Below are 13,480 nucleotides of genomic sequence, written 5' to 3' on the forward strand. Positions count from 1 at the left end.
AACATGGGCTGGATTTCCATTTACTATACCCTTAGTTTTTCAATAATATTTTATCTTTTTTATTAAAAAGATTGTTTTTGGCTGCACTGGGTCTTCATTGCTGTGCACACGCTTTCTCTAGTTGCAGAGAGCAGGACCTGTGTGTTGCAGTCTGTGAGCTTCTCACTGCAGTGGCTTCTCTTGTGGAGCATAGGCTCTAGGTACTTGTGCTCCAGTAGTTGCCATACATGGGCTCAGAAGGCATGGCTTGTGGGCTCCATAGTGCTAGCTCTGTAGTTGTGGCACACAGGCTTTATTGCTCCACAACATGTGCCGCTGCTGCTAAGTCGCTTCTGTCGTGTCCGACTCCGCGGGACCCCATAGACGGCAGCCCACCAGGCTCCCCCATCCCTGGGATTCTCCAGGCAAGAACACTGGAGTGGGTTGCCATTTCCTCCTCCAATGCATGAAAATGAAAAGTCAAAGTGAAGTCGCTCAGTCGTGTCCAACTCTTAGCGACCCCACGGACTGCAGCCCACCAGGCTCCTCCGTCCATGGGATTTTCCAGGCAAGGGTACTGGAGTGGGGTGCCATTGCCTTCTCCACCACAACATGTGGGAGATCCCCAAACCAGGGATGGAATTGTATACCATGCCTTGGCAGGCAGATTCCCCACTAGACCACTCGGGAAGCCCCTCAGCAATATTTTATTCTTTTCAGTTTACAAATATTATATTTACTATTTCCTTGGTCAAATATGATAATTATTTTATTCTCTTCAGTGCTATATTAAGTACATTTGTAGTCTTAAATTCATTTTTATATTGATCCTGTATCCTGCAACCTTCCTAAACACATTTATCAAAATAATATCAAATACACATTTTTTGGTGGATTTTTTAGAGTGCCCTACATACATGATCAAGTCTTCTGCAAACTGAAGAAGTTTTATTTCTTCCTTTCCAATCTGGATACATTTCTTTTTCTTGCATAATTTCCTGAATGAAATTTCCAGTGTAATGTTGTATAACAGTACTAAGCATTGACATCTTTGGTTTATTTGCAATTTAGAGGGAAAGCATTCAGTCATACATCATCAAATATGAAGTTAGCATTATTTTTCTTAAATGCTTTTACTCACATTGAAAAAGTTCCCTTCAACTCCCAGTTTGTTGAGTGTTTTTTATCATGAAAGAGTATTGGATTTTGTTAGGTGCCTTTTCTGTATCTATTGAGATGATCATATGGATTTTGTCTTTTATTCTATTAAGATGTATCACATATTGATTATTTAAAATGTTCAACCAAGCTTGTATTTTGAGTGTAAACTCCACTTACTCATTGCATACAATGCCTTACAAAATAGCTTGAGATAATTAACATACCATACATTTTGTCTACAAAATGTACAATTTAATGGATTTTAGCATATTCAGTCATGTAATCACCACATTCAATTTTTGATTATTTAATTACCTCAGAAAGAAAACCTATACCCATTAAAAGTACTCTCTACATTCCACTTTTCTCCAGATCTTGGCAGCCACTTATCTACTTTCTTCTGTTACTATATGTTTGCCTATTCGAGACATTTTATATCAAGAGCATATATAATATGTGGTCTCTTGTGATTAACTTCTTTCATTTAGCATGATGTATTCAAGATTTATCCATGTTGTAGATTATATTAATATATGTTTCCTTTTAATTGCTGAATAACCCTCCATTTGATGGATATACCACATTTTCTCTAACCATTCATCAGCTGACATTTGGGTTCCAACTTTTAGCTATTATGAATAATGCTATTAATATTCTTATACATGGTTTTCTGTGGACATGTTTTATTTCTTCTGGGTTTATGCCTAAGAGTGAAACTGCTGGGTTATATACTAACTCAAGTTCTTAACTTTTCGAAGAACCGTAAAACATTTATTTGTTGCTGGATCAGATCAGCTAGTATTTTTTTTGAGGACAGATGTGCTAATATATTCACCATATGTGATATTTTTTCGTGTTTTCTTCTGTTGTGGTGTCTGTGTCTAGTTTTATTACTGGGATTAACGTAGGTCTCATAGAATAAGTTGAGAAGTATTCCTACTTCTAATTTTTTAGAAGAATCTGTGAAGGAATGGTACAAATGCTTTTAAAGTGTAGTACAGTTCACCAGTGAAATCACCAAGGTCTGAAACTTATATGGGAAATTTATAACATTTTCAGTCTCTTTTCTTGTTAAAAGTCCATCCACATATTCCTTCTTGACTCAGCTTTGGTAGCTTGCCTCTTTCTAGAAACTAATCTGTTTCATCTAGCTTATCTAGTTTGTTGGTATACAATTGTTCATAGTATTCTTACTTTTTTTTTTTTTTTAACTTTTGCAATGTCATTCCTGATTAGTTTGAATCATCTCTCTTTTTCTTGGTCAGACTAGATAAGAACTACTCAATTTGGGGCGTCTTTTTAAAGAACTTTTAGTTTCATTGATTTTCTCTATTGTTTTCTGTTCTTTCGTTTATTTCTCCTCTAATCTCTATTATTCCCTATTTCTGCCTGTTCTGGGTCCAGATTTCTAGTTTCTTGAAGTGAAAAGTTAGGTTACTGATCTTCTGTTCAATAGGCATTTATAAAAAAATTTCCCACAAAATTTTGCACATTGTTTCCGTTTTCATTTACCTCAAAGTATTTCAATTTTTTCTTTGACTCATTGGCTATTTGATAGTGTGAGGTTTAATTTCCATGTAATTGTGATTTCCCCAAATTTCCTTCTGTTACTGATTTCTAATACCAGTCCTTTGTGGTCAGAGACTATATATGATTTCAATCCTTTAAATTTTATTAAGACATATTTGATGTGCTAGCATTTATACTATATAATGTTCTATGTGTACTAATGAGAATGTTTATTCTCCTGTTGTTGGTTGAAATGTTCTATAGGTATCTATCAGCTCTAGTTGGTTAGTGTTATTCAAGTCTTTTCTTTTATTGATCCTCTATCTAGTTGCTATATTGATAATTGCAAATTAGTCAATGAAGTCTCCAACTATTATTGCTAAAATTTCTATTTCTCCCTTCAATTCTGCCTGGTTTTGTTCTATATATTTTGGGGCTCTGCTGTTAGGTGCATATATGTTTATAACTATTGTATCTTCAAGATGAACAAACCATTTTATCATTATAAAATATCCTTTATCTCTAAGTAACAATTTCTGTTTTAAAGTCTATTTTATCTGATATTATTACAGCCACACCAGCTCTCTTTTGGTTACTGTTTGCATGGTATACCTTTTTCTATTCATTTACTCTCAACCTAGTGGTGCCTTTGTATCTAAAGTGCGTCTCTGTTTCTAAAGCAAAGAAAACCATAAACAAAATGAAAAGACAGCTAACAGACTGAGAGAAAATATTTGCAAACAATGCAACAGACAAGGGCTTAATTTACAAAATATACAAACAGTTGAATTATAAATTTAAAAAAAAAAACAAAAAACCCAATCAAAAAATGGGCAGAAGATGTAAATGGACATTTTTTCCAGAAAAGACATACAGATGGTCAATAAACACATGAAAAGAGGTAACTCACTGCTAATTAGAGAAATCCAAATCAAAACTACAATGAGGTACCACTTCACATGAGTCATAATGGCCATCATTAAAAAGTCTACAAATAATAAATGCTGGAGAAGGTGTGCAGAAAAGGGAAGCTCTTACACTACTGGTGGGAATGTAAACAAGGTGGACCATTATGGAAAACAGTATGGAGGTTCCACAAAAAACTAAAACTATAGTTGCCATATGATCCAGCAATCCCATTCCTTGGCACGTATCTAGACAAATATCTAGAATTTCAAAAATACATGCATTCCTATGTTTATAGCAGCACTATTTAAAATAACCAGGGCATGTAAGTAACCTAAATATCCACTGACAGATGAATGGATAAAGAAGATGTGATACATACATACAATGGGATATTTGCCATTTGCAGCAACATGGATGGATTTAAGAGATTATCATATTAAGTGAAGTCATTCAGAAAGAAAAAAGACAAATACCATATGTTAACATTTATATGTGGGATCTAGAATATGACTCAAATGAACATATCTATAGAACAGTCTAACAGACATAGAGAACAGACTTGTGGTTGCCAAGGGGGAGCGAGTTGGGGAGGAAAGGATTGGGAATTAGGATTAGTAGATGCAAACTATTATATATACAAAGGATAAACAACCAAGGTCCTACTGTAGAGCACAGGGACCTATATTCAATTTCCTGTGATAAACCACAATGAAAAATAATATGAAAAAGAATATGTACGTATAACTGAATCACTTTGCTGTACAGCAGAAATTAACACAACATTTAAATCAGCTATACTTCAAGAAAGTTACAAACAATAAATGCTGGAGAGGGTGTGGAGAAAAGGGAACCTTCTCGCACTGTTGCTAGGAATATAAATTGATACAGCCACTATGGAGAAGATTATGGAGGTTCCTTAAAAAACTAAAAATAGAACTACCATATGACCCAGTAATCCCACTACTGGGAATATACCCCAAGAAAACCATAATTCAAACTGACACATGTACCACAACGTTCACTGCAGCACTATTTATAACAGCCAGGACGCAGAAGCAACCTGGATGTCCACTGAGAGATGACTGGATAAAGAAGTTGTACAAATACACAAAAAGTAAACTTTAAATTGGTGGATTAGCAGAGTAAGAGATAAACCATCAATTAAAATAAGTTTTAAGATAATAAACAACGGATTTCATTAATGGGGTATGTATTTAAGTAGGAAAATATCCTCCAATCCTAATATAAATTCACTCAGCTTTCATTTAATAGAAGCTTCTTTTTCATCTCATGCCCCTAAACATCTTCACTTTTTCATACATGTGAAATAATAAATTCTTAACCATTTAGGAATAATATGTCTTTTTAGGAATCTAATAAGAACTTAGACATTCTAGGAAAATGAATATATATATATATGAATATATATATATATGAATATATATAAAACCCTTACAATTTAAGGGTTTCTTGGATATTCTGCAGCCTATAAGTTAAGATCCCCTATTGAAAAAAAATTATGATTTTAATGGGAAAATACAGAACAGATATTCAAATAATTACAGTATCTTATCTTCAATAGAGCAATGAATGTAAAATATTAAAACATATATGTTGCTGCTGCTAAGTCGCTTCAGTTGTGTCCGACTCTGTGCGACCCCATAGACGGCAGCCCACCAGGCTCCCCCGTCGCTGGGATTCTCCAGGCAAGAACACTGGAGTTGGTTGCCATTTCCTTCTCCAATGCATGAAAGGAAAAGTGAAAGTGAAGTTGCTCAGTCATGTCTGACTCTCAGCGACCCCATGGACTGCAGCCCACCAGGCTCCTCCGTCCATGGGATTTTCCAGGCAAGAGTACTGGAGTGGGTTGCCATTGCCTTCTCCATAAAACATATATAGGTGGTCTCTAATTACTATACATATTTCATTTCATATTTGTAATTTGTAAATTATATATTTAGAATTTATTACTTATTTTTTCTTATAAAAATATTAGAAACAATGGTTGGGACTATTAAATTGCAAGTCTCTTAAGAATAGATGCTCTTAAGATAGAAAACTAATAAGGACCTGCTGTATATAGCAGGAAACTCTTCTCAATACTCTGCAATGACCTGTATGGGAAAAGAATCTGAAAGAGTGGATATTTGCATATGTGTAACTGAATAGTTTGCTGTATAGCAGAAATTAACACAACATTGTATATCAACTATACTCTAGTAATTTTTTTAAAAAATAGGTACTAAAAAGCCTCTTGATGAAAGTGAAAGCAGAGAGTGAAAAAGTTGGCTTAAAGCTCAACATTCAGAAAATGAAGATCATGGCATCTGGTCCCATCACTTCATGGGAAATAGATGGGGAAACAGTGGAAACAGTGTCAGACTTTATTTTTCTGGGCTCCAAAATCACTGCAGATGGTGACTGCAGCCATGAAATTAAAAGACACTTACTCCTTGGAAGGAAAGTTATGACCAACCTAGATAGCATATTCAAAAGCAGAGATATTACCTTGCCAACAAAGGTCCACCTAGTCAAGGCTATGGTTTTTCCAGTGGTCATGTATGGATGTGAGAGTTGGACTGTGAAGAAAGCTGAGCGCTGAAGAATTGATGCTTTTGAACTGTGATGTTGGAGAAGACTCTTGAGAGTCCCTTGGACTGCAAGGGGATCCAACCAGTCCATTCTGAAGATCAGCCCTGGGTGTTCTTTGGAAGGACTGATGCTAAAGCTGAAACTTCAATACTTTGGCCACCTCATGCGAAAAGTTGACTCATTGGAAAAGACTCTGATGCTGGGAGGGATTGGGGGCAGGAGGAGAAGGGGCCGACAGAGGATGAGATGGCTGGATGGCATCACCGACTCGATGGACGTGAGTTTGAGTGAACTCCAGGAGTTGGTGATGGACAGGGAGGCCTGGTGTGCTGTGATTCATGGGGTCGCAAAGAGTTGGACACGACTGAGTGACTGAATTGAACTCTTTTTATTTGTCTATGTATCATAATGACCTAGGCAAATAAACAGCATACTTTTTATTCCCAGGTGACCCTTTATGAAACTTATTTTACTCAATAATGTATTTGAATACAAATGTACTAACAGGAAAAAATACTGAGGCAATGACAAAGACTAAATAAACCACAAAAAATATAATAAAAAAGAAAAGAATAAAATTGATTTTAAATTATCTGTTGCTTGAGAAACAGGCTTCATTAGAGGAGAATATAACGGTAAATATAGATATTTCTAGATATTTTTGTTTGAACGTACAGGTTCCTTTTTACTGTGTTTCAGATTTCACTGCAAAATATGTTTCTTCTTAATACAATATCTCCTACCCTTAGCCATAAATAAGGTCATTATTGGACAGTAACAATTTTAATGGACTGGAAGGGCAAATATGCTTTGCCTGTAGTGACTGAAGAGCGTTGAAAAAAGTAAGGGTGGAGAATATTGTTCAAAGAGGTTTTATATAATAAAATAAATAATTATTTATTATACATCTTAAAACGTGTCCACATTAAATTCAAGTGTGTGTGTGTGTGTGTGTGCGTGTGTGTGTTAGTCGCTCATTCGTGTCCGACTCTTTTCGACCCCATGGACTGTAGCCCTCCAGACTCCTTTGTCCATGGGATTCTCCAGGCAAGAATACTGGAGTGGGTTGCCATTTCCTTCTCCAAGCTAGTATAAAAATAACCAATAGAGGGTAAAGGAGCTCCACTGAAAATTTTTTTAAAAGAAAAAACTTTGGAGTGGGTTGGAGATGAAATTTTTATTGTTTCTTAATCATTATGAATGTCACTGTGTTAAAGAAGATGGAAAAACTACATTTTGGTGCCATAAATATAAAGGAACAATTGCACATTTTCATTTGAATAATGTCGAACTTTTATCAAAATGAGATAAAGTCGTGCATAATATGCAGAATTCAACTGGATACCATTTAATATCTATAGGTTGTGACCCTATCACATAAGATCAATGGATTGACCCAGCCTTGTCTTCAGAAAAGGTCTCAAAGACATTTGTATACTCAAAACAATGCCAAAGCACTAACAAGTGAATGACATAAGACTTAACCTCAGAGACATGGATGATATACCAACCCTATCTTTTTAAGTTTGGTATTTGACTCCCTGGCTAGGTGACAATGAAAGAAATTCAGTCTGGCAGGCTGGGTCTATAGCTCCCTGTTAATGAAATCTGTCAATAAAGAACCTCAGCCAACTGAGAAAGTAATTAATTGTCCTCATAAAAAATGTCTTTAGACTGTAGATTCAAAATTAGGTATAATAATAAATAAAATCAACATAACATAGGCATATGGAGTGATTGATTTAGACTTATGATTTTAAACAGGAATCTTACTAAATTCATCAACATTATCAAAGCATTTAAAAGAAATAAAGATTCAACACATCTACATATTTACTGAACTAGGTTTATACAAAATTACCTAAGTATTCAGGAAGTTTTTTGTTATTAATTGACATCTAAGGTACAGAAAATCAAATACAGTATATTAAAGTGCAGTTTAAAAGTTTTAGGAAACATAGTGGTAAAACCTGATTAGAAGTAAATTTCAAATTCTGCTAAGTTTATAAAATAATTTGTGTTCAAAATAGCCAGCTCCAGAATATGCCATAAAATGTAAAGGCCCTAAATCCAAGAATTTAAAGATTAAAGCACTAAAACACCTGTTATCCTTTGTGAATAACAACTTGTAGAATCTTCCACAAACACTAGGAATAATTCAAAAGGTTTCAAAAAAGTATTTAAAACTAAGGATACTGAAAAAAGATCTGAAGGAATAGATTAACTTGGAGCTCATAGTATGTGGGCTTCTACTTGTTAAAGTAAGATAACTGGATAAAATATAAAAAGGCTACTCTGCCTTAGCTTTTCCAATTTAAACTATTAATTGCATTGCTCTTGAGATTAAGAAGGAAAAGACTTAAGAAGGATATGTCTTTTACTGGATTGTGAAAAAGTCTAAAGTTAGAAGACAGGGTAATTAGAAAAGTTAATAATATAATTGTGCCATCTGCTTATATATTGCTTATATATACTGCTTATATATTGTCTATAAACATTTATACATAAACATGGTTAACTATATCAATGTCTTAAAACAAAATTTTGAGTCCTGCAAGTCCAAACAGTACAGACCTTTCAAATTTTCACAGACACCATAAGTGACTTAAGCAAATGTGAGGTATTAGTCTTTTAGTTCTGTTAGATCACAATCCTAAGGGTAATACGTTACAGACTTTAAGGGAACTCAGATGAGTTTGTTTTGAATCTGCAATGATTATATTTGTGCCGTTATTTCTCTTCTCACCCTTCCCATTCCATGCTCCATACTATAGGACTCCAAGTTAGATTCTACAAAATATATTTTCACATTTTACTTTCTTCCTAGTAAAAAAACATAGGCCAATAGCAATCCTAGATGATTTCATAACTTTGTTAATCACTCTAACTATCTTTCAAATACTATGTTCTAGAACTCCAGAAAACTACAATGGAATTTAAACTGTCTCCACCCACTTCCCACTATATTATACCCTCCACTTCCCCACCCCCAGATGAAGGTTAGGTTGATAGATGGATTGAAGATGAAATAAAGCCAGACATCAAATAACTTACTTGAAATCCATCTCTTACCTTCTGTACTTAACCCTGGACTTGATGTGAACTTGGCTACATCAACAATTTTTACAGCAAATTGTTGCCCAGTTTCTCTGTTGATGCATCGTCGTACAACACTGAAGGGACCCCTAAAATAAAAATAAATAAAAGCCAAGTTTAAGTTGCTGATTTTCTTAAGTTCCTATTACCCTTTAATATCTTATTCATATTTCATTTTCTACTATAGCCATAGTTTTCAAGATATAATTGAACACAATTTTGAAAATATTTTCCTATAATTTATGAGGTAATTATTTGAACTTACTAAGCCATAAAAATAAGAAACAAATTTACATTTCAAAACCACTTTAAAAAATTTGAGATAGTATTCTATTCAAGGGAAATAATCTTGGTAATTTTCTCTACACATTATCAACATCTTAAATAAAATAAGAAAATGTTCACAGTGGTAGTGTATGTAACTTTTACCTTTTGAACCAGATACTTAAATCATTCTCTCATCTTAGCCATCACTTATCTAATCTTCACTAACAAGTCCTACTGAGTTTATCTCAAATATCTCTTAATCCTGTCCACTTTTCTCCATGTCTCATAACCTAGTCTAAGCTACTACCAATTTCTACTGGGACCAATGAAAACTTGTTTCTCCCATGGTTATTGTGGTGATGCTTTAAAAATGAAAATCTGATGGTATGTTTCTGCTTAAAATCCCACAGAGACAAGGTATTTGCAACACATGCACTTAGTCAAGAACCAAAATAAATAATTCTTAAATAAAAAGATATGCTCCAAGGAAATCTGGGCAAAAGACTTGAATAGACACTTCATGAAGAGTAAGACCTGCATTATTCAATTTCCAGCAGCCTCTCCAGTCTCAACTGAAGTCACAGAGAAATCCTTCATCCTCCTCAAACTTCAAATTAGAATTATTCTAAGTCGCCACAGAAAGAAAGTAATTTCTACTAGCAGAACCACTGGTCCAGACATTCTTACCCAGTTCTCTCCTCAGTTGAAATTGGTGGCTTTCAATACTGGCCATACAATTGAAGCAACTGGGATGATTGATAAAATAACAATGCCCAGGCCCAGGCATTAAAAACACAAATATGCACTTGGTTCCTTATGACACATTATTGACCAGGGGATTCTGGCAGAAACTAACACCTGTAGCTGACAATTTGTTATGTAAGTTAATATTGAAACGTCTCTGGTCAATAATGTTTGGGCAACAAAAGATGAATTAATATGTCTCTGGTCAATAAATTGTTAACAGATGAAAAATAAGTTTCTGAACTAAAGTTAATCCAACATGCTTGAATTAACTACTGATTAATATAGAGTTCAATCACAATTTACTACATTAGTTTATTTGAAGGCTAGCATAGATTTTTTTGAAGACTACATAATTTATTAAATACACACACATGTATGTGTATACATGTATGAATTTCCCTCCTTCTCAGGAAACAAAACAATGTCGCTGATTTTTACAGGTAGAAAAAAGTACACCTGGATGTGTGTGTGTGCTAAGTCACTTCAGTCCTGTCCAACTCAGTGCAACCCTATGGACTGGAGCCCCCAGGCTCTTCTGTCCATGGGGATTCTCCAGGCAAGAATGATCAGAAGACAGCAAAAAGTTCTTCATGTACAGTAGGACATTTGTGATACTGCTTGCCTTAAAGTTTGTTTGTCTTTATTCTTGCAATCAGAGAACAGGCAAAAGAATATAATCTAACCTAGATTTAAACATTTCTCTGAGATCATATGAATCAGTTATTTCATCCTGCAGTCATCAGGACATCAATTATTCCTCAGTTTCAAATCTCTCGTCAAGCAATCTAATAAAGCTAAACTGAAACAAAAAGAAATGGTAATAATGTACCTTTCAGCACCCTATACAAAAAGGACCTTTTGATAATCAAAACTGTTCAAAGATTTTCCTCTGTGAGAAGACAATATAACAATGTGAGTCTGCATTCCCACAAATGTTTTCATTCTCAAGGTGGATGTCTTACTTGTGATGACTTATCCTGACAATACCAAGCAATTTCAGGAAATGTTTAGTGTAATTGGTTTTTGTCCACACATAAACCCTTGGGACTCTATTTATATATATATTTGTATAGTATGCTTCAATTCAATACACCTTTTGGATAACTTCCAAGTTTTAAAGGACTGTGAGAATGAGAGAAAACAATAGTAATTAATAATTAAATTTTGGAAGCCAGAAAGCAGATGGAGTAATGGTAACTGGCTTAGCATTTGTAGGAAGCCTGAATTGCAAGGAGAAAATAATAGTTCAGAACCAAATTCATTTACACTACAGAATTCTCAAGAAGCATCTGAACTCTGAGAAAGAGAGGGTGGGGCTAAACTAACAAGGTTTGAATGAAATCTGTTAGAGAAGTAGTTAAGAGTCTTAGATCTGGGACTTCCCTGGTGGTTCAGTGACTTCCCTGGTGGCTCAGATGGTAAAGTGTCTGCCTACAATGTGGGAGACCTGGGTTCAATCCCTGGGTCGGGAAGATCTCCTGGAGAAGGAAATGGCAACCCACTCTAGTATTCTTGCCTGGAAAATCCCATGGATGGAGGATCCTGGCAGGCTACAGTCCATGGGGTCGCAAAGAGTCAAACACGACTGAGCAACTTCACTTTCACTCTCTTTTTAGTGGCTAAGACTCCACACTCCCAATGCAGGTGCCCTGAGTTTGATCCCTGATCAGGGAACTAGATTCCACATACTGCAGCTAAGACTTGGCATAGCTAAATAAATGAATAAATTTTTTTTAAAAAAAAAGAATCTCAGATACTCCTCCTCTATTCCATGCCACTGGGTACATGCCCTACCTTAACCTCACAGAGGGCAATTCACTGAAGAGGGTAAAACATAGGGTCATATAACTGGTGACACAGGCAGCTGAGGAAGTGGACACTATATAAAAAACAAAGGGATTATGTGATCACACACAAAATGAATGTAGACAGCCCATCTTCTTTTCCCATTCACTGGGGGAGATATTAAAAGCTAGCTCTTTACCCTTCAGGCAGCAGAGAAAAGATTTTCTATTGAATATGTGACCAGGCCAGAAGGAAAGACCTAAAGATAATGACATTATGTTGCTCACCACTCAACCAGATCACATTTCTTGAAACCAAAGTCAACAAGTTCTGCCATAAGTTCACAGTTTTCAATCAACTTTCCAACCACAGCACTGATCACATTTTGGGCTAAATAGTTCTTTGCTGTGCAAGGATTTCCTGTGCACTGTAGGGGGCCTAACAGCACCTGTAGCCTCTACCTGGAAATGCCAGTAGCACCCCCTCAGCCAGTTTTGCCAATCAAAAATGTCTCTAAACATTGTCAAATGTCCCTAAAGAACCCCTGCCCTATTTCTACTCATTAATAGGCAACCAACCTCCCAAGATATCTGGAGAAGAGTCTCCAATTTGGATGACAGAGATCAAAACAGAAAAAGGAACTTAGAGGAAACAGACTAAACAAGAAAAAAATTTCCAGCTATTAATACCATTAATATCCTTGGAAACATAACTATGAAACAAAAATGGAACTTTCAGAAAACAAGAACAGGGCTCTTGAAAAATAAGCATATGAAGAAATTTAAAACTCAACAGAAGGGCTGTCAGAAAAAGTTGAGGAAATTTCCCAGAAAGTAGAGCCAAAAGAACAAAGAAAATGGAGGGGAGGAACTCAAATAAGCCAAGAAAATTTCCCAGACCTTAATCCTGAGTTGCCCAAATTGAAAGGAACCACCAAGTGGAAAAGCAAAAAATAACATACAAGGGAACTCCCATAAGGTTATCAGCTGATGTCTCAGTCAAAACTCTGTAGGTCAGAAGGAAGTGGCACAATATATTTAAAGTTATGAAAGGGAAAAACCTACAACCAAGGATACTCTACCCAGCAAAGCTTTCATTCAGACTGAATGGACAAATCCAAAGCTTTACAGACAACCAAAAGCTAAGAGAATTCAGCACCACCAGACGAGTTTTGCAACAAACACTAAAGGAAATTCTTTAAGTGTAAAAGAAAAGGCCACTACTAAAAACAAGAAAATTATGAATGGAAAAGATCCCCAGAAAAGGAAAACATAAAGTAAAGGTAGGAAATCATCTGCATACAAATAAGATATAAAACCAAGCAACAGCGAGAAGAGCATAACACAAATGCAGGATACTGGAAATACATTTGAAATTAAAAGACCAGGAACTTAAAAATAATCTAGTGTGTGTGTGTATGTGTGTGTATGTATAT

At 35.3% G+C, this 13,480-nt stretch overlaps 1 protein-coding gene across 14 annotated transcripts in view; it reads right to left on the minus strand.

Moving 5' to 3' along the window:
- Window positions 1–13,480, minus strand: part of CASK (calcium/calmodulin dependent serine protein kinase) — a 377,764-nt gene that overhangs the window by 293,690 nt on the left and 70,594 nt on the right. For 8 of the 14 annotated variants that reach the window (XM_027534512.1, XM_027534519.1, XM_027534517.1 and 5 more), the window contains exon 2: window positions 9,223–9,335. In XM_027534512.1, coding sequence (XP_027390313.1) covers window positions 9,223–9,335 — 113 coding nt within the window. Of the gene's footprint in view, window positions 1–9,204; window positions 9,336–13,480 lie in introns of all 14 variants that reach the window. The other 6 variants (XM_027534509.1, XM_027534508.1, XM_027534511.1 and 3 more) reach the window with 1 other exon arrangement.

Source organism: Bos indicus x Bos taurus, chromosome X (assembly GCF_003369695.1).
Source record: "Bos indicus x Bos taurus breed Angus x Brahman F1 hybrid chromosome X, Bos_hybrid_MaternalHap_v2.0, whole genome shotgun sequence".
Classification (NCBI taxonomy): domain Eukaryota; kingdom Metazoa; phylum Chordata; class Mammalia; order Artiodactyla; family Bovidae; genus Bos; species Bos indicus x Bos taurus.